Raw genomic sequence first — 27,804 nt, 5'->3', positions numbered from 1 at the left:
GCAGAGTTCTCCTCCCCCCAAGAGGCAGAGTTCTCCTCCCCACCTGTGGAGGCAGAGTGCTCCACCCCATGGAGGAAGAGTGCTCCCCCCCGTGGAGGCAGAGTCCCCCCCCCCCCCCCCCCCCCCCCCCCGTGGAGGCAGAGTTCCCCCCCACCCCCGTGGAGGCAGAGTGCTCCCCTCCCCATAGCGGTAGAATGCTCCACTCCCCCATAGAGGCTGAGTGCTCCCCTCCCCACCCCATAGAGGCAGAGTGCTCCCCTCCCCACCCCATAGAGGCAGAGTGCTCCCCTCCCCACCCCATAGAGGCAGAGTTCTCCTCCCCCCAAGAGGCAGAGTTCTCCTCCCCCCAAGAGGCCGAGTGCTCCCCTCCCCACCCCATAGAGGCAGAGTGCTCCCCTCCCCACCCCATAGAGGCAGAGTGCTCCCCTCCCCACCCCATAGAGGCAGAGTGCTCCCCTCCCCACCCCATAGAGGCAGAGTGCTCTCCTCCCCCCAAGAGACAGAGTTCTCCTCCCCCCAAGAGACAGAGTTCTCCTCCCCCCAAGAGGCAGAGTTCTCCTCCCCCCCAAGAGGCAGAGTTCTCCTCCCCCCCAAGAGGCAGAGTTCTCCTCCCCCCAAGAGACAGAGTTCTCCTCCCCCCCAAGAGACAGAGTTCTCCTCCCCCCAAGAGGCAGAGTTCTCCTCCCCCCAAGAGGCAGAGTTCTCTTCCCCCCCAAGAGGCAGAGTTCTCCTCCCCCCAAGAGGCAGAGTTCTCCTCCCCCCAAGAGGCAGAGTTCTCCTCCCCCCAAGAGGCAGAGTTCTCCTCCCCACCAAGAGGCAGAGTTCTCCCCCCCCCCAAGAGGCAGAGTTCTCCTCCCCCTCAAGAGGCAGAGTTCTCCTCCCCCCCAAGAGGCAGAGTTCTCCCCCCGCAAGAGGCAGAGACCCCCCCCCCACCCCAAGAGGCAGAGTTCTCCTCTCCACCTCAAGAGGCAGAGTTCACCTCCCCACCCCAAGAGGCAGAGTTCTCCTCCCCACCCCAAGAGGCAGAGTTCTCCTCCCCTCCCCCGTAGAGGCAGAGTGCTCCCCTCCCCCGTAGAGGCAGAGTGCTCCCCTCCCCCGTAGAGCCAGAGTGCCCCCCCACCCCGTAGAGGCAGACTCTGCAGTTTTAATGCATTCCAATTGGAACCCTATCCCCTATATAGTGCACTACTTTTGATCATGGCCCATGGCGATCCCATACGGCCCTGGTCAAAAGTAGTGCACTATACACGGAATAAGGTGCCATGTGGGACGTAACCAACTTTCTTCCCCCAGTTTCCAGATTTTGACTTGGCCTGCGCTGAAGACTTTGACTAGCTCCATATGGAATGCAGGGAGAAGTGGAGTATAAATGCTGGCTCAGGTACACAGCAAAGTCATTTGTGGTTTGTTTTTTCTTTGCAGACTATAAGCAGAAGTATGGGGAAGAGCACGGCTCGTGCCAAGCGGGGATAGCAGGCGTTTTTACTGAGGTCAGTGGCAGTGCATTCTCCATGTTCATCTCTTCTCTTCCTCTAATACATGTGGTACTGCTCTGTTTGTGTTGCTGTTATCTCAGGCTGCTCTTTCAGTCTGGGATACCTTTTAATGGTAGAGAAAACACATCACATCAAATCAAATCAAATCAAATTGTATTTGTCACATACACATGGTTAGCAGATGTTAATGCGAGTGTAGCGAAATGCTTGTGCTTCTAGTTCCGACAATGCAGTAATAACCAACAAGTAATCTAACTAACAATTCCAAAACTACTGTCTTATACACAGTGTAAGGGGATAAAGAATATGTACAGTGCCTTGCGAAAGTATTCGGCCCCCTTGAACTTTGCGACATTTTGCCACATTTCAGGCTTCAAACATAAAGATATAAAACTGTATTTTTTTGTGAAGAATCAACAACAAGTGGGACACAATCATGAAGTGGAACGACATTTCTTGGATATTTCAAACTTTTTTAACAAATCAAAAACTGAAAAATTGGGAGTGCAAAATTATTCAGCCCCTTTACTTTCAGTTCAGCAAACTCTCTCCAGAAGTTCAGTGAGGATCTCTGAATGATCCAATGTTGACCTAAATGACTAACGATGATAAATACAATCCACCTGTGTGTAATCAAGTCTCCGTATAAATGCACCTGCACTGTGATAGTCTCAGAGGTCCGTTAAAAGCGCAGAGAGCATCATGAAGAACAAGGAACACACCAGGCGGGTCCGAGATACTGTTGTGAAGAAGTTTAAAGCCGGATACCAGACACACACACACCAGATGCGCACCCACAAACACACCCACCCACACACACACACACAACAGACAGACGCGCGCACACACATACACCAGACACACACCGCACGCCAGACGCACACCACACAACAGACACACAACAGACACACACCAGACGCACACCGGACACACACACGCCAGGCGTACACCAGACACACATCAGACGCAAACACACAACAGACACAAACACCCACCAGATGCACACCAGACACACACACACACCAGACACACACCACACACCATTCACACACACACCAGACAGATGCACGTGCACACACACACACCAGACACACACACACCGCACACGCGCACACCCACACACACACTAGACAGATGTGCGCACACATACACACACACACACACCAGACACACACCACACCAGACGCACACCACACACACACCAGACACACAACACAAGACGCACACCACACACACACCAGACGCACATCACACAACAGACGCACACCGGACACACCACACACACACACCAGACACACACACACCAGACGCACACACACACACCAGACACAAACACACACCACACACACAACAGACACACACCAGACGCATACCAGACACACACCAGATGCATACCACACACACCAGACACAAACACACAACAGACACACACTAGACGCATACCAGACACACACCAGACGCATACCACACACACCAGACACACACCAGACGCACACACACACACACCAGATGCACACACACACACACCAGATGCACACTCCACACACCAGACACACACACCAGACAGACACACACACGCACACCAGATGCACACACACACACACACACACACACACACCAGACACGCACACACACCAGACAAACATCACACACCAGACACACCTACACCAGACGCATACCAGACACACACCAGGCACCTACCAGACACACACCAGACGCATTCCACACACACCAGACGCACACACACACACACACACACACACACACACACACACACACACACACACACACACACACACACACACACACACACACACACACACACACACACACACACCAGATGCACACACACACACCAGGCACACTCCACACATCAGACACACACACCAGACAGACGCGCACACACACACACACACACGCACACTAGACGCACACCCAACACACACCAGATGCACACCACACACACACACACACACCAGACACACACACACCAGACAGACGCGCGCACACACACACGCACACCACACACACCAGACGCACACACACCAGACAAACATCACACACCAGACACACACACACACACCAGATGCATACCACACACACACACACACCAGACACACACACACACCAGACAGACACACACACACACACACACACACACACACACACATACACACACACACACACACACCAGACACACACCAGACGCACACCGGACACAAAACGGACACACCAGATGCACACCAGACACGCACACCAGACACACACACACACACACACACACACACACACACACACACACACACATACACACACAACACACACACACACACACACACACCCGCACACCACAGACACACACCACACACACACCAGACTTACACCAGACGCACACCAGACGCACATCGGACACAACACACACAACAGACGCACACACACCAGACCTGGAGTGTGGTTAGGCTCACATGGTTGCAGTGAGTTACTAAGTTACACTAGCTTGTTAACATCTCCTAACCTGGAGTGTGGTTAGGCTCACATGCTTGCAGTGAGTTACTAAGTTACACTAGCTTGTTAACATCTCCTAACCTGGAGTGTGGTTAGGCTCACATGCTTGCAGTGAGTTACTAAGTTACAGTAGCTTGTTAACATCTCCTAACCTGGAGTGTGGTTAGGCTCACATGGTTGCAGTGAGTTACTAAGTTACAGTAGCTTGTTAACATCTCCTAACCTGGAGTGTGGTTAGGCTCACATGCTTGCAGTGAGTTACTAAGTTACAGTAGCTTGTTAACATCTTCTAACCTGGAGTGTGGTTAGGCTCACATGCTTGCAGTGAGTTACTAAGTTACAGTAGCTTGTTAACATCTCCTAACCTGGAGTGTGGTTAGGCTCACATGCTTGCAGTGAGTTACTAAGTTACACGAGCTTGTTAACATCTCCTAACCTGGAGTGTGGTTAGGCTCACATGGTTGCAGTGAGTTACTAAGTTACACTAGCTTGTTAACATCTCCTAACCTGGAGTGTGGTTAGACTCACATGCTTGCAGTGAGTTACTAAGTTACACTAGCTTGTTAACATCTCCTAACCTGGAGTGTGGTTAGGCTCACATGCTTGCAGTGAGTTACTAAGTTACAGTAGCTTGTTAACATCTCCTAACCTGGAGTGTGGTTAGGCTCACATGGTTGCAGTGAGTTACTAAGTTACACTAGCTTGTTAACATCTCCTAACCTGGAGTGTGGTTAGGCTCACATGGTTGCAGTGAGTTACTAAGTTACACAAGCTTGTTAACATCTCCTAACCTGGAGTGTGGTTAGGCTCACATGCTTGCAGTGAGTTACTAAGTTACAGTAGCTTGTTAACATCTCCTAACCTGGAGTGTGGTTAGGCTCACATGCTTGCAGTGAGTTACTAAGTTACACTAGCTTGTTAACATCTCCTAACCTGGAGTGTGGTTAGGCTCACATGGTTGCAGTGAGTTACTAAGTTACAGTAGCTTGTTAACATCTCCTAACCTGGAGTGTGGTTAGGCTCACATGGTTGCAGTGAGTTACTAAGTTACACTAGCTTGTTAACATCTCCTAACCTGGAGTGTGGTTAGGCTCACATGGTTGCAGTGAGTTACTAAGTTACAATAGCTTGTTAACATCTCCTAACCTGGAGTGTGGTTAGGCTCACATGCTTGCAGTGAGTTACTAAGTTACACTAGCTTGTTAACATCTCCTGACCTGGAGTGTGGTTAGGCTCACATGCTTGCAGTGAGTTACTAAGTTACAGTAGCTTGTTAACATCTCCTAACCTGGAGTGTGGTTAGGCTCACATGCTTGCAGTGAGTTACTAAGTTACAGTAGCTTGTTAACATCTCCTAACCTGGAGTGTGGTTAGGCTCACATGCTTGCAGTGAGTTACTAAGTTACACTAGCTTGTTAACATCTCCTAACCTGGAGTGTGGTTAGGCTCACATGCTTTCAGTGAGTTACTAAGTTACACGAGCTTGTTAACATCTCCTAACCTGGAGTGTGGTTAGGCTCACATGGTTGCAGTGAGTTACTAAGTTACACTAGCTTGTTAACATCTCCTAACCTGGAGTGTGGTTAGGCTCACATGCTTGCAGTGAGTTACTAAGTTACACTAGCTTGTTAACATCTCCTGACCTGGAGTGTGGTTAGGCTCACATGCTTGCAGTGAGTTACTAAGTTACAGTAGCTTGTTAACATCTCCTAACCTGGAGTGTGGTTAGGCTCACATGGTTGCAGTGAGTTACTAAGTTACACTAGCTTGTTAACATCTCCTAACCTGGAGTGTGGTTAGGCTCACATGGTTGCAGTGAGTTACTAAGTTACACGAGCTTGTTAACATCTCCTAACCTGGAGTGTGGTTAGGCTCACATGCTTGCAGTGAGTTACTAAGTTACAGTAGCTTGTTAACATCTCCTAACCTGGAGTGTGGTTAGGCTCACATGCTTGCAGTGAGTTACTAAGTTACACTAGCTTGTTAACATCTCCTAACCTGGAGTGTGGTTAGGCTCACATGCTTGCAGTGAGTTACTAAGTTACACTAGCTTGTTAACATCTCCTAACCTGGAGTGTGGTTAGGCTCACATGCTTGCAGTGAGTTACTAAGTTACACTAGCTTGTTAACATCTCCTAACCTGGAGTGTGGTTAGGCTCACATGCTTGCAGTGAGTTACTAAGTTACACTAGCTTGTTAACATCTCCTAACCTGGAGTGTGGTTAGGCTCACATGGTTGCAGTGAGTTACTAAGTTACAGTAGCTTGTTAACATCTCCTAACCTGGAGTGTGGTTAGGCTCACATGCTTGCAGTGAGTTACTAAGTTACAGTAGCTTGTTAACATCTCCTAACCTGGAGTGTGGTTAGGCTCACATGCTTGCAGTGAGTTACTAAGTTACAGTAGCTTGTTAACATCTCCTAACCTGGAGTGTGGTTAGGCTCACATGGTTGCAGTGAGTTACTAAGTTACAGTAGCTTGTTAACATCTCCTAACCTGGAGTGTGGTTAGGCTCACATGGTTGCAGTGAGTTACTAAGTTACAGTAGCTTGTTAACATCTCCTAACCTGGAGTGTGGTTAGGCTCACATGGTTGCAGTGAGTTACTAAGTTACAGTAGCTTGTTAACATCTCCTAACCTGGAGTGTGGTTAGGCTCACATGCTTGCAGTGAGTTACTAAGTTACACTAGCTTGTTAACATCTCCTAACCTGGAGTGTGGTTAGGCTCACATGCTTGCAGTGAGTTACTAAGTTACAGTAGCTTGTTAACATCTCCTAACCTGGAGTGTGGTTAGGCTCACATGCTTGCAGTGAGTTACTAAGTTACAGTAGCTTGTTAACATCTCCTAACCTGGAGTGTGGTTAGGCTCACATGCTTGCAGTGAGTTACTAAGTTACACTAGCTTGTTAACATCTCCTAACCTGGAGTGTGGTTAGGCTCACATGGTTGCAGTGAGTTACTAAGTTACAGTAGCTTGTTAACATCTCCTAACCTGGAGTGTGGTTAGGCTCACATGCTTGCAGTGAGTTACTAAGTTACAGTAGCTTGTTAACATCTCCTAACCTGGAGTGTGGTTAGGCTCACATGCTTGCAGTGAGTTACTAAGTTACAGTAGCTTGTTAACATCTCCTAACCTGGAGTGTGGTTAGGCTCACATGGTTGCAGTGAGTTACTAAGTTACAGTAGCTTGTTAACATCTCCTAACCTGGAGTGTGGTTAGGCTCACATGCTTGCAGTGAGTTACTAAGTTACAGTAGCTTGTTAACATCTCCTAACCTGGAGTGTGGTTAGGCTCACATGCTTGCAGTGAGTTACTAAGTTACAGTAGCTTGTTAACATCTCCTAACCTGGAGTGTGGTTAGGCTCACATGCTTGCAGTGAGTTACTAAGTTACAGTAGCTTGTTAACATCTCCTAACCTGGAGTGTGGTTAGGCTCACATGCTTGCAGTGAGTTACTAAGTTACAGTAGCTTGTTAACATCTTCTAACCTGGAGTGTGGTTAGGCTCACATGGTTGCAGTGAGTTACTAAGTTACAGTAGCTTGTTAACATCTTCTAACCTGGAGTGTGGTTAGGCTCACATGCTTGCAGTGAGTTACTAAGTTACAGTAGCTTGTTAACATCTCCTAACCTGGAGTGTGGTTAGGCTCACATGCTTGCAGTGAGTTACTAAGTTACACTAGCTTGTTAACATCTCCTAACCTGGAGTGTGGTTAGGCTCACATGGTTGCAGTGAGTTACTAAGTTACAGTAGCTTGTTAACATCTCCTAACCTGGAGTGTGGTTAGGCTCACATGGTTGCAGTGAGTTACTAAGTTACACTAGCTTGTTAACATCTCCTAACCTGGAGTGTGGTTAGGCTCACATGGTTGCAGTGAGTTACTAAGTTACACTAGCTTGTTAACATCTCCTAACCTGGAGTGTGGTTAGGCTCACATGCTCGCAGTGAGTTACTAAGTTACAGTAGCTTGTTAACATCTCCTAACCTGGAGTGTGGTTAGGCTCACATGCTTGCAGTGAGTTACTAAGTTACAGTAGCTTGTTAACATCTCCTAACCTGGAGTGTGGTTAGGCTCACATGCTTGCAGTGAGTTACTAAGTTACAGTAGCTTGTTAACATCTCCTAACCTGGAGTGTGGTTAGGCTCACATGCTTGCAGTGAGTTACTAAGTTACAGTAGCTTGTTAACATCTCCTAACCTGGAGTGTGGTTAGGCTCACATGCTTGCAGTGAGTTACTAAGTTACAGTAGCTTGTTAACATCTCCTAACCTGGAGTGTGGTTAGGCTCACATGGTTTAACACTTGACCACATGGGCTGCATCCCAAATGACTCCATATTCCATATATAGTCGCTACTGACCAGGGCCCATAGCTCTCTGGTCAAAATTGGTGCACTATATAGGGAATAGGGGGCCATTTGTGATACATCCATGCTCTTTGTACTGAGTCTGTACTTTGTTGGAGTGATTTAAATGAGGAGCAACCAGACGCTGCACTTGATGCATTTATGAAACCACTTATTCCTGTTACCAATAAGCACGAACCCATTAAGAAAATTACTGTCAAAACTGTTCAATCCCCTTGGATTGATGAGGAATTAAAAAATGGTATGGTTGAGAGGGATGAGCCAAAAGGTATGGCAATCAAGTCTGGCAGCCCAACTGATTGGCAAACGTACTGCAAATGTATAAATCATGTGACTAAACTAAAGAAAAAGAAACTACACTATGAAACAAAGATAAATTATATAAAGAATGATAGTAAAAAGCTTTGGGGCACCTTAAATATACATTTTGGGGGAAAAAAGGCAACTAGGCTCCTTCATTTATTGAATCAGATGGCTCATTCATCACAAAGCCCACTGATATTGCAAGCTACTTCAATGACTTTGTCATTTGCAAGATAAGCAAACTTAGGGATGACATGCCATGTACAAACACTGACACGACATCCAAGTATATCGGACCAAATATGAAAGACAATAATTACTTTTGAATTCTGTAAAGTCAGTGTGGAAGAGGTGAAAAACATTATTGTTATCTATCAACAATGACAAGCCACCAGGGTCTGACAATCTAGATGGAAAATTACTGAGGATAATAGCAGACAATATTGCCACAATGGAAATAAGTCCCAGACTTTATTGTGTGTTATCCTCAATGATTTTATTAATGTGCATGTATGTTTTTTTCAAGTTTTATGTGTGCTTGTTTTTTAAAATGGTTGAATTAATAAACTAAACTAAAACTAAACACTCCTATTTGCCACATCTTCAATTTAAGCCTACAAGAGAGTGTGTTCCCTCAGGCCTGGAGGAAAGCTAAAGTCATTCCGCTACCCAAGAATAGTAAAGCCCCCTTTATTGGCTCAAATAGCTGACCAATCAGTCTGTTACCAACCCTTAGTAAACGTCTGGAAAAAAGTGTATTTGACAAGTGCAACAGAATTTCAGCATGCTTTTAGAGAAGGACATTCAACAAGCACAGCACTTACACAAAATGCTGATAAAATGATTTTGGGGGCTGTCTTGTTTGACTTCAGTGCAGCTTTTGACATTATCGATCATAGTCTGCTGCTGGAAAAATGGATGTGTTATGGCTTTACGCCTGTAATGTCGATAAAGAGTTACTTGTCTAACAGAACACAGAGGGTGTTCTTTAATGGAAGTCTATCAAATATAATCCAGTTAGAATCAGGAATTCCCCAGGCTTTTATTTTTTTTTACTAACGACATTTGAGTAAAGCCAGAGTTTCTATGTATGTGAATGACTCAACACTACAGTGACTGAAATGAGTCAACACTCAACAAAGAGCTGCAGTATTTCTAAAACTAAAAACAATGTATTTGGAACAAAACACTCACTAAAACCTAAACCTCAACTATATCTTGTAATAAATAATGTGTAAATTGAACAAGTTGAGATGACTAAACTGCTTGGAGTAACACTAGATTGTAAACTGTCATGGTCAAAATATATTGATGCAGTAGTAGCTAAGATGGGGAGAAGTCTGTCCATAATAAAGCGCTGCTCTGCCTTCTTAACAACACTATCAACAAGGCAGGTCCTACAGTCCCTAGTTTTGTCATACCTTGACAACTGTTCAGTTGTGTGGTCAAGGGCCACAAAAAAGGACTTATTGCAAATTGGTTCAGAACAGAGTAGCACGGCTGGCCCTTGGATGTGCACAGAGAGCTAATATTAATAATATGCATGTCAATCTCTCCTGGCTGAAACTACTACTTTTATTTGTAATAGGTATTGAAATGTTGAATGCACCGAGCTGTCTGTCTAAACTACTGGAACACAGCTCCGAGGTCTCTTCACAGTCCCCAAGTTCAGAACTGACTATGGGAGGCACACAGTACTACATAGAGCCATGATTACATGGAACTCTATTCCACATCAAGTAACTGACGCAAGCAGTAAAATTAGATTTAAAAAACAGATACAAAAAAACACGTTATGGACCAGCGGGGTCTGTGAAGCAACACAAACATTGGCACACACACACACACACACACACACACACACACACACACACACACACACACACACACACACACACACACACACACACACACACACACACACACACACACACACGCTATACATACACATGGATTTAGTACTGTAGATATGTGGTAGTGGTGGAGTAGGGGCCTGAGGCCACACGGTGTGTTGTGAAATATGTGAATTTATTGTAATGTTTTAAAATGGTATAAACTGACATAATTTTGCTGGACCCCAGGAAGAGGATCCATAATAAATACAAATACAAATATGAAGTCTTGCCAATCCATTAAAGTGTGATCCAGTATTTTCACTTAAGTTAATTGCTGAACAGTCTACTCTCTGTCTCTCTTTCTGATGTATTGTGACTTCGTTGGGTCGACTTTGTGAGAGACAGGGAGTCAATATGGTGTGTTTGTGGTCATATCAGGAGCTGGTGGTGATGGGAGCTCCAGGATCATACTACTGGACAGGAACAGTTAAGGTCTACAACCTGACCTCCAACACCTTCTACAACCCCAACAAAGAAGACATTGACTCACACAGATACAGTTATCTAGGTATGTATCCTGTCTTTGATTAGTTTACTCAATCAATCACATTCATATACAGCTTTTTTTTTTACATCAACCGTTTGACATGTAAGGCTTTACAGTAACATGGCATATACTACCAAAGAACAACAGTGAATTATCACATTTGACCAACTCTGTCTGTCTGTTTGACCGACTTTAACTGTCGGTTTGACCAACACTTTACAGGCTATGCCGTGACTACTGGACACTTCTCCTCTCCTAACATCATAGATGTGGCTGCAGGAGCTCCACAACACAGTGGAGGGGGGAAAGTATGTACTGGAATGTTATACCTTTGTTGTGTTATTGCATTGGTGTGGTACATACCTGTCCTGTGTACCTGTAACATACATACCTGTACAGAGTACCTGTAATGTACATACCTGTCCTGTGTACCTGTAACATACATACCTGTAATGAGTACCTGTAATGTACATACCTGTAATGTGTACCTCTAACGTACATACTTGTACTGTGTACCTGAAACGTACCAGTATTTTAAAGCTGTTGACTCCTTTCCCTCCAGGTTTACATTTTCAGAATCAATGGAGTGTCTTTGGTGAAGATCTTTCAAGCCTCGGGGACAATGGTATGTGTCTGAAGGTTCACAGTTAGCTACTATGCTTTTTAACCATTACTACATAAGTGACATATTTTTGTTTATTTACCAGTGTGTCGGTAGTAATCACTCTTAATATATGCCATTTAGCAGACACTTTTACCCAAAGTGACTTAGTCATGCATCATAAATTTTACAGATGGGTGGTCCCGGGAATCTAACCCACTACCTTGGCATTACAAGCACCATGCTTTACCAACTGAGCAACAAAGAACTACCGTTCACTTCAAGCATCTGTTAGCATTCTTTGTTATCAGAAATAACATAGTGCTACACCTGAGTTATAATGGACACATGCCTTGTCTTGTTCTAAAAAGCATGCTCAATGGAGAGTCTCTAATGTTAATCTGGGTCTGGGAAACCAGGCCCCATGTGTTGTAGAGTACACATAGCTGGTGTAGATGAAGCATGGCAGGCTGCTAGTTCATAACTGGTGTAGATGAAGCATGGCAGGTTGCTAGTTCATAGCTGGTGTAGATGAAGCATGGCAGGCTGCTAGTTCATAGCTGGTGTAAATGAAGCATGGCAGGCTGCTAGTTCATAGCTGGTGTAGATGAGGCATGGCAGGCTGCTAGTTCATAGCAGGTGTAGATGAAGCATGGCAGGTTGCTAGTTCATAGCAGGTGTAGCTGAAGCATGGCAGGCTGCTAGTTCACAGCTGGTGTAGATGAAGCATGGCAGGCTGCTAGTTCAAAGCTGTTGTAGAAGAAGCATGGTAGGCTGCTAGTTCATAGCATGGCAGGCTGCTAGTTCAAAGCTGTTGTAGAAGAAGCATGGTCGGCTGCTAGTTCATAGCAGGTGTAGATTAAGCATGGCAGGATGCTAGTTCATAGCAGGTGTAGATGAAGCATGGCAGGCTGCTAGTTCAGCCGGTGTCGCTGAAACATGACAGGCTGCTAGTTCTTTGTTTTCTCAGGAGAACCACACTGTTTATGCTGTCTATGTAATGTTTAGAGAGCAGCAGTGGTTAGCTAATGGGAGGGAAGGAGGCTGTGGGCTGCATTCCAAACAACAGCCCATGGGCTTTGGTCAAAAGTAGTACACTATATAGGGAAAGACATGCCATTTGGGACACAGCCCTCGTCTGGCCAGGAACCACACAGCTAGGGAGGGCAATTCACATGGTTTTAAGCGTAAATAACAAGTATATCTTGGTAGATAAAGATACATTTTGTAAATATTCTGTTAATGTTGGTCAAGATATGAAAGGGAAAATAAATCTAGTCAGATTGTGGAGGGAGAGGATGATGAAACTAAAGTGCATGTATATCTTGATGGCATGCAGAAAAGCAGACCTCCTAGGCAATGAATATAGGAGAGGAGAGGAGAGGAGAAGAGAAGAGAGGAGAAGAGAGGAGAGGAGAGGAGAGGAGAGGAGAGGAGAATATTTTTCCCAGTGGGAACTTCAGTTGTGGCTAATAAATACACACGTAATTCACATGACAGATACAACATTATACTAGATCAACACCATTACTAATTTTTAGTTGAAAAGCGGTCCTTGACTATGTGATCTGACCAGTGCTGGGTTTGTCTAAGAAACCACTAACCAGTGCTGGGTTTGTCTAAGAAACCACTAACCAGTGCTGGGTTTGTCTAAGAAACCACTAACCAGTGCTGGGTTTGTCTAAGAAACCACTAACCAGTGCTGGGTTTGTCTATAGCTTTATACATTATATAAAAGATTAACACAAAGTCATGTATTTTCACTGATGTGATGTCTGACCCAATGCTGTCTGTCTGTGTGGCTGTGCTTGTTTATTTTCCAGATGGGCTCTTACTTTGGCTCCTCATTATGTGGAGTTGACCTGAACAGGGACGGCCTGTCGGACCTGCTGGTTGGAGCGCCCATGCACAGCACGCTACGGGACGAGGGACAGGTCTCTGTCTACCTCAGCAAAGGCAATGTGAGTGGGAAGATTGAGATCTGGCTTGAACGGGAATAGGGTTCGAAAATATTATGAACTTTCTGAAATGGCCCATGTTGTTCAGAAGTTGTAGGATATTCAGAAGGGAATGACCAGGGAGGGAATCTTACAGCTAGGAATTCTGTAAATGTGATTTCTGAAAAATTTGAGAAAGTGCAATGAACAGTATATTCTAGTCCTCCAGTCAACCTGTGTCGAGCCCTCCGTATGTAAACATGGCTGCCTATAGCGTGCAGCAAGAGTTTATATGACCTCCATAGATTGTTCATCTGTCCATGTCAGACCAGCTGGTTAACCAAATGCTACGAACTTAAAGACAAATATTTGCTTTAAAAGTGGGGATTGCTTAACTTTGTCTGTGTTTGGTCCTGTTCTATTTGTGAGGTATCATTAGGATGTTGTAACTAGCTAGTCTTGGAGGTTCTTACGGTGAGTTATCATTAGGATGTTGTAACTAGCTAGTCTTGGAGGTTCTTACGGTGAGTTATCATTAGGATGTTGTAACTAGCTAGTCTTGGAGGTTCTTACGGAGAGTTATCATTGGGATGTTGTAACTAGCTAGTCTTGGAGGTTCTTACGGTGAGTTATCATTAGGATGTTGTAACTAACTAGTCTTGGAGGTTCTTACGGTGAGTTATCATTAGGATGTTGTAACTAACTAGTCTTGGAGGTTCTTACGGTGAGTTATCATTAGGATGTTGTAACTAGCTAGTCTTGGAGGTTCTTATGGTGAGTTATCATTAGGATGTTGTAACTAGCTAGTCTTGGAGGTTCTTACGATGAGTTATCATTAGGATGTTGTAACTAGCTAGTCTTGGAGGTTCTTACGGTGAGTTATCATTAGGATGTTGTAACTAGCTAGTCTTGGAGGTTCTTACGGTGAGTTATCATTAGGATGTTGTAACTAGCTAGTCTTGGAGGTTCTTACGGTGAGTTATCATTAGGATGTTGTAACTAGCTAGTCTTGGAGGTTCTTACGGTGAGTTATCATTAGGATGGTGTAACTAGCTAGTCTTGGAGGTTCTTACGGTGAGTTATCATTAGGATGTTGTAACTAGCTAGTCTTGGAGGTTCTTACGGTGAGTTATCATTAGGATGTTGTAACTAGCTAGTCTTGGAGGTTCTTACGGAGAGTTAACATTGGGATGTTGTAACTAGCTAGTCTTGGAGGTTCTTACGGTGAGTTATCATTAGGATGTTGTAACTAACTAGTCTTGGAGGTTCTTACGGTGAGTTATCATTAGGATGTTGTAACTAACTAGTCTTGGAGGTTCTTACGGTGAGTTATCATTAGGATGTTGTAACTAGCTAGTCTTGGAGGTTCTTACGGTGAGTTATCATTAGGATGTTGTAACTAGCTAGTCTTGGAGGTTCTTACGGTGAGTTATCATTAGGATGTTGTAACTAGCTAGTCTTGGAGGTTCTTACGGTGAGTTATCATTAGGACGTTGTAACTAGCTAGTCTTGGAGGTTCTTACGGTGAGTTATCATTAGGATGTTGTAACTAGCTAGTCTTGGAGGTTCTTACGGTGAGTTATCATTAGGATGTTGTAACTAGCTAGTCTTGGAGGTTCTTACGGTGAGGTATCATTAGGATGTTGTAACTAGCTAGTCTTGGAGGTTCTTACGGTGAGTTATCATTAGGATGTTGTAACTAGCTAGTCTTGGAGGTTCTTACGGTGAGTTATCATTAGGATGTTGTAACTAGCTAGTCTTTGAGGTTCTTACGGTGAGTTATCATTAGGATATTGTAACTACCTAGTCTTTGAGGTACTTACGGTGAGTTATCATTAGGATATTGTAACTAGCTAGTCTTTGAGGTACTTACGGTGAGTTATCATTAGGATATTGTAACTAGCTAGTCTTTGAGGTACTTACGGTGAGTTATCATTAGGATATTGTAACTAGCTAGTCTTTGAGGTACTTACGGTGAGTTATCATTAGGATATTGTAACTAGCTAGTCTTTGAGGTTCTTACGGTGAGTTTGGTAATTTGAGTTTTTAGTGAAAAATATGGATGTATTTCAGTTAGGCTCCCGAGTGGTGCAGTAGTCTAAGGCACTGCATCTCAGCGCTAGAGGCGTCACTACTGATACCCTGGTTCGAATCCAGGCTGTATCACAACCGTCCATGATTGGGAGTCCCATAGGGCGGCGCACAATTGGCCCAGCATCGTCCGGGTTTCACCGGTGTAGGCCATCATTGTAAATAAGAATTTGTTCTTAACTGACTTGCCTAGTTAAATGAATAAATAAATATTATAATAACCATTGCCCTTTAAAGTAAAGGGTTGTGTCATGTCATAACCATTCCCCTTTAGTTATGGGTTGATTCACGTAATAACCGTTCCCCAGTGTAACGTCCTAACCGTACCCCTGTCTGACTCTAATTGCAGGGTGTGATGGAGGAAGTAGGACTCTTAAATGGTGATAATGCCTACAGTGCACACTTTGGAGAGTGCATCACTGCAATCGGAGACATTGATGACGATGGGTACCAAGGTAAGTGTCTCTCAACTAACTCACTGTGTTGTCAAGTATAGAATGTATGCTTATGAAAATGTGTCCACTCCTCCAACCCCCACCATTGTTGCACAAATACCAAACTTCTCGATGACACACTCATGAATATTAAATTATTTTCATGAGAAGTGGTCTAGTCGACAATGTTTCTGGAATGTGATATAGCTAGTCATACAGTTTTTGTTCCACAATATTATGCTAGAAAAGTCCAAAAGCTTTTCTCTCAGAGACGTTCTGTTTGGAATATCTTATGGAGAGGGAAGCACAACCCCCCTTTAACGCATGTGTATGTACACACACCCAGTTATAGCACACACACACCCAGTAATAGCACACACACACCCATATATAGCACACACACACACCCATATATAGCACACACACACCCATATATAGCACACACACATCCATATATAGCACACACACATCCAGATATAGCACACACACATCCAGATATAGCACACACACACACAGATATAGCACACACACATCCAGATATAGCACACACACATCCAGATATAGCACACACACAACCATATATAGCACACACACATCCAGATATAGCACACACACATCCAGATATAGCACACACACACCCAGATATAGCACACACACACACACAGATATAGCACACACACACACACACACACAGATATAGCACACACACACAGATATAGCACACACACACACACACCCAGATATAGCACACACACCCAGATATAGCACACACACACACCCAGATATAGCACACACACACAGATATAGCACACACACACGCACACACAGATATAGCACACACACACACACACAGATATAGCGCTCACACACACACACACAGATATAGAACACACACACACACAGATATAGCACACACACAAACACACAGATATAGCACACACACACACCCAGATATAGCACATACACCCAGATATAACACACACACCCAGATATAGCACACACACAGACCAAGATATAGCACACACCCAGATATAGCACACACACTCAGATATAGCACACACACTCAGATATAGCACACACACACACACACACCCAGATATAGCACACACACACCCAGATATAGCACACACACCCCCAGATATAGCACACACACACCCAGATATAGCACACACACCCACAGAAATAGCACACACACACACGGATATAGCACACACACACACAGATATAGCACACACACACACACACACACAGATATAGCACACACACACACACCCAGATATAGTACACACACACACACAGATATAGCACACACACCCAGATATAGCACACACACCCAGATATAGCACACACACAGACCAAGATATAGCACACACACACCCAGATATAGCACACACCCCCAGATATAGCACACACACACACACACACATTCCCAGATATAGCGTACACACCCCCAGATATAACGTACACCCCCCAGATATAGCGTACACACACCCAGATATAGCGTACACCCCCCCAGATATAGCGTACACACCCCCAGATATAACGTACACACCCCCAGATATAACGTACACACCCACAGATATAACATACACACCCCCAGATATAACGTACACACCCCCAGATATAGCATACACACCCCCAGATATAGCGTACACAACCCCAGATATAACGTACACACACCCAGCCTATTTTCCTGGCACTCACTGGAATAGTCTAGAGATTTTTCTTGGTGTGTGTTTCATACTGGAATAGTCTAAATGTTTGTGATTGAATTAAGGCCAGGACTGGATAGCCTGGAGAACATTAACACCATTATCTGATGAGGAATCTACTGTTAGACTGGAGAGCAGTAACACTGTCTCTCATTATCTGATGAGGAATCGTCTGATAGACTGCAGAGCAGTAACACAGTCTCCCTTTATCTGATGAGGAATCTAGTGATAGACTGGAGGGCAGTAACACTGTCTCTCATTATCTGATGAGGAATCTAGTGATAGACTGGAGGGCAGTAACACAGTCTCCCTTTATCTGATGAGGAATCTAGTGATAGACTGGAGGGCAGTAACACTGTCTCTCATTATCTGATGAGGAATCTACTGTTAGACTGGAGAGCAGTAACACTGTCTCCCTTTATCTGATGAGGAATCTACTGTTATACTGGATAGACTGGAGAGCAGTAACACTGTCTACCTTTATCTGATGAGGAATCTAGTGATAGACTGGAGAGCAGTCACACTGTCTCCCTTTATCTGATGAGGAATCTAGTGATAGACTGGAGGGAAGTAACACTGTCTCCCTTTATGTGATGAGGAATCTACTGTTATACTGGATAGACTGGAGAGCAGTAACACTGTCTCCCTTTATCTGATGAGGAATCTAGTGATAGACTGGAGGGCAGTAACACTGTCTCCCTTTATCTGATGAGGAATCTAGTGATAGACTGGAGGGCAGTAACACAGTCTCCCTTTATCTGATGAGGAATCTAGTGATAGACTGGAGGGCAGTAACACTGTCTCCCTTTATCTGATGAGGAATCTAGTGATAGACTGGAGGGCAGTAACACTGTCTCCCTTTATCTGATGAGGAATCTAGTGATAGACTGGAGAGCAGTAACACAGTCTCCCTTTATCTGATGAGGAATCTACTGTTAGAACACTGACGTACCGACTAGCAGTGTTGTTTGAGGGCTGGAGTTGAAAAATGTACTCTGTATCCTGGTGTGTACCTAACTTTTTACCCAAGTAAAGTACATGTTGGATAAAAAATTGCACGATAGGCCAGATGGAAACAGCAAATCGGTCAGTGAACTTTCCAAATGTTGACAAAACAAAATACACTAGACAAGGTGGGATCTTTTTGTGTCTCTAAAATTAATTATGCGAGAAATGGCGGTGTGAACACTTTTATGCGCAAATATTGATATAATAATCGTCATATCAAATGAAACTTGGAGTTGCAACACACATGTTGTGTGTTCCTCCCACTTCAACTCAGGAAAGCATACAGTTTATTAGGCTACAGATGAAATATGTTCTGATGAACTTCACAGGGTGGTGAAAGTGCAAGGTGACGATCTTGATGCTCTTTTCCAATAAATATTGAGGGTCTTATTCTGGTGACATGATGATCGATGCTTAGCTGCCGTTTGACATAATCTTGCTTTTTTAGTTCATAATAATCTCTTCAGGTAGACTATACCCGAGCTGCTGGCTAGAGCACACGTGCCAATACCAGAGTGGGCACATTCGCTATATAACACATCCTTTTTTGAGACAAAACCATCAGTAGAGTTTGAAATGCGATGGAAACCTGTTTAATTAACTTGTGCTTTTTTATTTGGTACATGGGAATTTAACCGCAAAAGTTATTTTAAGTGCACTATGTCAATTTGATGGAAACAACTCTGATGGGAAAATGTGCATATTGTTTTTATGCTGATTTTTGAATGTCCGCATCAAAATCTGTAGCCAATTTCCACTCGATATGATTACAGCTTTTTAGATAAGACGAATTCACTACAAAAGTTAAAGATAAGCCATACAATAACTTTATACCCAACAATTACATTCAGTATGTTTAAATTTCTTTCAGAATTTCTTTCAGCTTTTAAAAAAAATATTTGACCATGTGAAATAAATATGATGAGGTACTTAGTAGACTACATGTATGTTGCTAAATCACATTATAAACCTTGAAGACTTCCTTATCCATGATATGATTCAGTTTTAAAACATTCACTTTTCGCTGAGGCATGCTATAACAATATCACTGAAAAACTGTTTTTGTTTTTAAAAGGCAATTTCCAGGTTTTGTTGCCAGGGAGGATAAGGGGACGTAGTCTTCGTCCCAAATGGCACCCTATTCCTTGCATAGTGCACAACTTTTGACCAGAGCCCTATCTATGGGTGACGTGTGGGATGCAGTCGAAGTATGATAATTTTGCCTTCAGCTTTATGGTTCTGTTTCCACTCTCACAGAGGTATCATATTGGGGTTTATGGGCACTGACAACACTTGTCTTTTAAGACAGGGTTTCCCAAACTCAGTCTTGGGGCCCCCCCTGGGTGCATGTTTTGGTTTTTACCCTAGCACTACACAGCTGATTCAAATAACCAACTCATCATCAAGCTTTGATTATTTGAATCAGCTGTGTAGTGCTAGGACAAAACATTTAATGTGCTCTCTCTCTCTGCCTCTCTCTCTCTCTCTGCCTCTCTCTCTCCCTGCCTCTCTCTCTCTCCCTGCCTCTCTCTCTCTGCCTCCCTCTCTCTCTCTCTCTCTCTGCCTCCCTCTCTCTCTCTCTCTTTCTCTGCCTCTCTCTCTGCCTCTCTCTCTCTCTCTCTCTGCCTCTCTCTCTCTCTCTCTCGCTGCATCTCTCTCTCTCTCTCTCGCTGCATATCTCTCTCTCTCTCTCGCTGCATCGCTCTCTCTCTGCCTCTCTCTCTCTCTCTCTGCCTCTCTCTCTCTGCCTCTCTCTCTGCCTCTCGCTCTCTCTCTCTCTGCCTCTCTCTCTGCCTCTCTCTCTCTGCCTCTCTCTCTCTTTCTCTCTCTCTCTCGCTGCATCTCTCTCTCTCTCTCTGCCTCTCTCTCTCTCTCTCTCTGCCTCTCTCTCTCTCTGCCTCTCTCTCTCTCTCTGCCTCTCTCTCTCTGCCGCTTTCTCTCTCTCTGCCGCTCTCTCTCTCTCTGCCGCTCTCTCTCTCTCTGCCGCTCTCTCTCTCTCCTTCTCTCTAGATGTGGCCATAGGAGCACCCAAAGAAGATGACTACGGTGGAGCGGTTTACATTTACCATGGTGATGCCACAGGAATCGTCACCAAATATTCTATGGTAAAGACACTTTCAATGGTTAGACACAACAAGTAATCAACACCTTGGGTGCATCATCATCTGTTTTTCATTTCTAGTTTAGTGAGCGCGCACAAACACACCGTATTGTGTTAGCAATAAAGATAAGATCACAGCTACATCTATGTTGACACAGCAGCAGTATCCAAAATTACACCCTATTCCCTATAGTGCACTACTCTTCAACAGAGCCCTATGTGCACTGAATAGGGAATAGGGTTCCATTTGGGAAGCAACCTCTGACCAATGTGTTATAATGACCCGGGTGGTAATGTTATCCTGGGAGGAGATTTTACACACACACCCACGCACGTACGCACACAGGAGTGTGTTTTCATTAACCTGTAGTCCGGTACAAAGTACTCATCTAATGTCAAGACACACTCACACAAACACAGGAGTGCAGAACAAAGGAAATGCCGAACAAAGGATCCCCACAATGGATATTAGCCCCATTAAACATTATACAGTGTGAGTCCCAAATGGCATTACTTAGCCAATATGTCCCAGGTCAAAGTAGTGCACTACATAGGGAGTAGGGTCCATCAGCAGTACATCAGCTTTATCTACTGAAAGATACAGAGATACAGTGTCAGGTGAAATGTAATAGTCTTCTCCAACCCTAGCCTTATTCAGTCTGTTATAGTAGTGGTAGTAGACAGTGGTCTGTTATAGTAGTGGTAGCAGACAGTGGTCTGTTATAGTAGTGGTAGCAGACAGTGGTCTGTTATAGTAGTGGTAGCAGACAGTGGTCTGTTATAGTAGTGGTAGCAGACAGTGGTCTGTTATAGTAGTGGTAGCAGACAGTGGTCTGTTATAGTAGTGGTAGCAGACAGTGGTCTGTTATAGTAGTGGTAGCAGACTGGTGCTTAGACGGTATGACTCTGATCCCTACTGCTACAGTAATGTGTTCGCAGTGTTTGGTCATCAGGTCAGTGTGTGTGCTTGCATGTATGTATATGTTCTATCTCACGTTTTATATCATTCATTGCAGAGAGTGTCTGGACAGAGCATTAACCCCGCCCTCCAGATGTTCGGCCAATCAATCTCTGGCAATGTGGACATGGACAGCAATGGATATCCAGGTAGGGTCATACTATACAGTACAATACAGACATGATGCAACATAGCCAACACTAGGTGTAGGGCTAATGAAACACCTAGGACCTACATCTCAACATAGCCAACACTAGGTGTAGGGCTAATGAAACACCTAGGACCTACGTCTCAACATAGCCAACACTAGGTGTAGGGCTAATGAAACACCTCGGGCCTACATCTCAACATAGCCAACACTAGGTGTAGGGCTAATGAAACACCCAGGACCTACATCTCAACATAGCCAACACTAGGTGTAGGGCTAATGAAACACCTAGGACCTACATCTCAACATAGCCAACACTAGGTGTAGGGCTAATGAAACACCTAGGACCTACATCTCAACATAGCCAACACTAGGTGTAGGGCTAATGAAACACCTAGGACCTACATCTCAACATAGCCAACACTAGGTGTAGGGCTAATGAAACACCTCAGGCCTACATCTCAACATAGCTAACACTAGGTGTAGGGCTAATGAAACACCTAGGACCTACGTCTCAACATAGCCAACACTAGGTGTAGGGCTAATGAAACACCTAGGACCTACATCTCAACATAGCCAACAACACTAGGTGTAGGGCTAATAAAACACCCAGGACCTACGTCTCAACTTCATGTCGTTATTATATACAGTTGAAGTCGGAAGTTTACATACATTTAAGTTGGAATCATTAAAACTCATTTTTCAACCACCACAAATTTCTTGTTAACAAACTATACTTGGCAAGTTGGTTAGGACATCTACTTTGTGCATGAAACAAGTCATTTTTCCAACAATTTTTTATACAGATTATTTCACTTATAATTCACTGTATCACAGTTCCAGTGGGTCAGAAGTTTACATACACTAAGTTGACTGTGCCTTTAAACAGCTTGTAAAATTCCGGAAAATGATGTCATGGCTTTAGAAGCTTCTGACAGGCTAATTGACATAATTTGAGTCAATTGGTCAATTTTTTTGTTCTTTCATTGCAGATATTACCATTGGTGCTTTTATGGCTGATAGCGTGGTGTTATTGAGGTAAGTGGTTGTAAGTCAGGCTTTGTTCCAATGTCCATACCAGCATACCACTTTGAATGCAGGCCCAATACGTTGCTCAATTGTAATTGGGACTATGCTAGTGTAGATATTGGAACATAGTAATATAAACACATTTTTTATTTGTTATTTTTTTATTTCACCTATATTTAACCAGGTAGGCTAGTTGAGAACAAGTTCTAATTTGCAACTGCGACCTGGCCAAGATAAAGCATAGCAGTGTGAACAGACAAGTTACACATGGAGTAAACAATTAACAAGTCAATAACACAGTAGTCTATATACATTGTGTGCAAAAGGCATGAGGAGGTAGGCGAATAATTACAATTTTGCAGATTAACACTGGAGTGATAAATGATCAGATGGTCATGTACAGGTAGAGATATTGGTGTGCAAAAGAGCAGAAAAGTAAATAAATATAAACAGTATGGGGAAGAGGTAGGTAAAATTGGGTGGGCTATTTACCGATAGACTATGTACAGCTGCAGCGATCGGTTAGCTGCTCAGATAGCAGATGTTTGAAGTTGGTGAGGGAGATAAAAGTCTCCAACTTCAGCGATTTTTGCAATTCGTTCCAGTCACAGGCAGCAGAGAACTGGAACGAAACAGTGGAACACAGTAGTATAAACACATACATTGGAACATAGTAGTATAAACACATACAGTGGAACATAGTAGTATAAACACATACAGTAGTATAAACACATACAGTGGAACATAGTAGTTTAAACACATACAGTGGAACATAGTAGTATAAACACATACAGTGGAACATAGTAGTATAAACACATACAGTGGAACATAGTAGTATAAACACATACAGTAGTATAAACACATACAGTGGAACATAGTAGTTTAAACACATACAGTGGAACATAGTAGTATAAACACATACAGTGGAACATAGTAGTATAAACACATACAGTAGTATAAACACATACAGTGGAACATAGTAGTATAAACACATACAGTGGAACATAGTAGTTTAAACACATACAATGGAACATAGTAGTATAAACACATACAGTGGAACATAGTAGTATAAACACATACAGTAGTATAAACACATACCGTGGAACATAGTAGTTTAAACACATACAGTGGAACATAGTAGTATAAACACATACAGTGGAACATAGTAGTATAAACACATACAGTGGAACATAGTAGTTTAAACACATACAGTGGAACATTGTAGGTCCATTGACACCATGTTATATTGTGTTGGTTGTAGGTCCATTGACACCATGTTGTATTGGTTGTAGGTCCATTGACACTATGTTGTATTGTGTTGGTTGTAGGTCCATTGACACCATGTTGTATTGTGTTGGTTGTAGGTCCATTGACACCATGTTGTATTGTGTTGGTTGTAGGTCCATTGACACTATGTTATATTGTATTGGTTGTAGGTCCATTGACACTATGTTGTATTGTGTTGGTTGTAGGTCCATTGACACTATGTTATATTGTATTGGTTGTAGGTCCATTGACACTATGTTGTATTGTATTGATTGTAGGTCCATTGACACCATGTTATATTGTATTGGTTGTAGGTCCATTGACACTATGTTGTATTGTGTTGGTTGTAGGTCCATTGACACCATGCTGTATTGGTTGTAGGTCCATTGACACCATGTTATATTGTGTTGGTTGTAGGTCCATTGACACCATGTTGTATTGTGTTGGTTGTAGGTCCATTGACACCATGTTGTATTGTGTTGGTTGTAGGTCCATTGACACCATGTTATATTGTGTTGGTTGTAGGTCCATTGACACTATGTTATATTGTGTTGGTTGTAGGTCCATTGACACTATGTTGTATTGTATTGGTTGTAGGTCCATTGACACTATGTTGTATTGTGTTGGTTGTAGGTCCATTGACACCATGTTGTATTGGTTGTAGGTCCATTGACACCATGTTATATTGTGTTGGTTGTAGGTCCATTGACACCATGTTGTATTGTGTTGGTTGTAGGTCCATTGACACTATGTTATATTGAATTGGTTGTAGGTCCATTGACACCATGTTGTATTGTGTTGGTTGTAGGTCCATTGACACCATGTTGTATTGTGTTGGTTGTAGGTCCATTGACACTATGTTATATTGTGTTGGTTGTAGGTCCATTGACACTATGTTGTATTGTGTTGGTTGTAGGTCCATTGACACTATGTTGTATTGTGTTGGTTGTAGGTCCATTGACACCATGTTGTATTGGTTGTAGGTCCATTGACACTATGTTGTATTGTATTGGTTGTAGGTCCATTGACACTATGTTGTATTGTGTTGGTTGTAGGTCCATTGACACCATGTTGTATTGGTTGTAGGTCCATTGACACCATGTTATATTGTGTTGGTTGTAGGTCCATTGACACTATGTTGTATTGTGTTGGTTGTAGGTCCATTGACACCATGTTGTATTGGTTGTAGGTCCATTGACACCATGTTATATTGTGTTGGTTGTAGGTCCATTGACACCATGTTGTATTGTGTTGGTTGTAGGTCCATTGACACTATGTTGTATTGTGTTGGTTGTAGGTCCATTGACACCATGTTGTATTGTGTTGGTTGTAGGTCCATTGACACTATGTTGTATTGTATTGGTTGTAGGTCCATTGACACCATGTTGTATTGGTTGTAGGTCCATTGACACTATGTTATATTGTATTGATTGTAGGTCCATTGACACCATGTTATATTGTGTTGGTTGTAGGTCCATTGACACCATGTTGTATTGTGTTGGTTGTAGGTCCATTGACACCATGTTGTATTGTATTGGTTGTAGGTCCATTGACACCATGTTGTATTGGTTGTAGGTCCATTGACACCATGTTATATTGTGTTGGTTGTAGGTCCATTGACACCATGTTGTATTGTGTTGGTTGTAGGTCCATTGACACCATGTTGTATTGTGTTGGTTGTAGGTCCATTGACACCATGTTGTATTGTATTGGTTGTAGGTCCATTGACACTATGTTATATTGTGTTGGTTGTAGGTCCATTGACACTATGTTATATTGTGTTGGTTGTAGGTCCATTGACACCATGTTGTATTGTGTTGGTTGTAGGTCCATTGACACTATGTTATATTGTGTTGGTTGTAGGTCCATTGACACTATGTTGTATTGTGTTGGTTGTAGGTCCATTGACACCATGTTGTATTGGTTGTAGGTCCATTGACACCATGTTGTATTGGTTGTAGGTCCATTGACACCATGTTGTATTGTGTTGGTTGTAGGTCCATTGACACCATGTTTTATTGTGTTGGTTGTAGGTCCATTGACACCATGTTGTATTGTGTTGGTTGTAGGTCCATTGACACTATGTTGTATTGTGTTGGTTGTAGGTCCATTGACACCATGTTGTATTGGTTGTAGGTCCATTGACACCATGTTGTATTGTATTGGTTGTAGGTCCATTGACACTATGTTGTATTGTGTTGGTTGTAGGTCCATTGACACCATGTTGTATTGGTTGTAGGTCCATTGACACCATGTTGTATTGGTTGTAGGTCCATTGACACCATGTTGTATTGTGTTGGTTGTAGGTCCATTGACACTATGTTATATTGTGTTGGTTGTAGGTCCATTGACACTATGTTATATTGTGTTGGTTGTAGGTCCATTGACACCATGTTGTATTGGTTGTAGGTCCATTGACACCATGTTGTATTGTGTTGGTTGTAGGTCCATTGACACTATGTTATATTGTGTTGGTTGTAGGTCCATTGACACTATGTTATATTGTGTTGGTTGTAGGTCCATTGACACTATGTTATATTGTATTGGTTGTAGGTCCATTGACACTATGTTATATTGTATTGGTTGTAGGTCCATTGACACTATGTTATATTGTGTTGGTTGTAGGTCCATTGACACTATGTTGTATTGTATTGGTTGTAGGTCCATTGACACTATGTTGTATTGTGTTGGTTGTAGGTCCATTGACACCATGTTGTATTGGTTGTAGGTCCATTGACACCATGTTGTATTGGTTGTAGGTCCATTGACACCATGTTGTATTGTGTTGGTTGTAGGTCCATTGACACTATGTTATATTGTGTTGGTTGTAGGTCCATTGACACTATGTTATATTGTGTTGGTTGTAGGTCCATTGACACCATGTTGTATTGGTTGTAGGTCCATTGACACCATGTTGTATTGTATTGGTTGTAGGTCCATTGACACTATGTTGTATTGTGTTGGTTGTAGGTCCATTGACACCATGTTGTATTGGTTGTAGGTCCATTGACACCATGTTGTATTGGTTGTAGGTCCATTGACACCATGTTGTATTGTGTTGGTTGTAGGTCCATTGACACTATGTTATATTGTGTTGGTTGTAGGTCCATTGACACTATGTTATATTGTGTTGGTTGTAGGTCCATTGACACCATGTTGTATTGGTTGTAGGTCCATTGACACCATGTTGTATTGTGTTGGTTGTAGGTCCATTGACACTATGTTATATTGTGTTGGTTGTAGGTCCATTGACACTATGTTATATTGTATTGGTTGTAGGTCCATTGACACTATGTTATATTGTATTGGTTGTAGGTCCATTGACACTATGTTATATTGTATTGGTTGTAGGTCCATTGACACTATGTTATATTGTGTTGGTTGTAGGTCCATTGACACTATGTTGTATTGTATTGGTTGTAGGTCCATTGACACTATGTTGTATTGTGTTGGTTGTAGGTCCATT

General features: G+C 43.1%; 1 protein-coding gene across 1 annotated transcript in view; it reads left to right on the top strand.

Annotated features, from left to right (window-relative positions):
• Window positions 1-27,804, top strand: part of LOC139381458 (integrin alpha-9-like) — a 145,372-nt gene that overhangs the window by 28,469 nt on the left and 89,099 nt on the right. The window contains exons 5-13 of the mRNA XM_071125006.1: window positions 1,423-1,490; window positions 10,945-11,074; window positions 11,276-11,361; window positions 11,616-11,678; window positions 13,478-13,615; window positions 16,032-16,137; window positions 20,847-20,941; window positions 21,954-22,044; window positions 23,036-23,081. Of these exons, the coding sequence (XP_070981107.1) occupies window positions 1,423-1,490; window positions 10,945-11,074; window positions 11,276-11,361; window positions 11,616-11,678; window positions 13,478-13,615; window positions 16,032-16,137; window positions 20,847-20,941; window positions 21,954-22,044; window positions 23,036-23,081 (823 nt within the window). The remainder of the gene's footprint in view (window positions 1-1,422; window positions 1,491-10,944; window positions 11,075-11,275; window positions 11,362-11,615; window positions 11,679-13,477; window positions 13,616-16,031; window positions 16,138-20,846; window positions 20,942-21,953; window positions 22,045-23,035; window positions 23,082-27,804) is intronic.

The sequence above is a fragment of the Oncorhynchus clarkii genome, chromosome 23, assembly GCF_045791955.1.
Source record: "Oncorhynchus clarkii lewisi isolate Uvic-CL-2024 chromosome 23, UVic_Ocla_1.0, whole genome shotgun sequence".
Classification (NCBI taxonomy): domain Eukaryota; kingdom Metazoa; phylum Chordata; class Actinopteri; order Salmoniformes; family Salmonidae; genus Oncorhynchus; species Oncorhynchus clarkii.
Note: the sequence above shows the minus strand (reverse complement) of the source record. Positions and strands in the feature narration are given on the sequence as shown.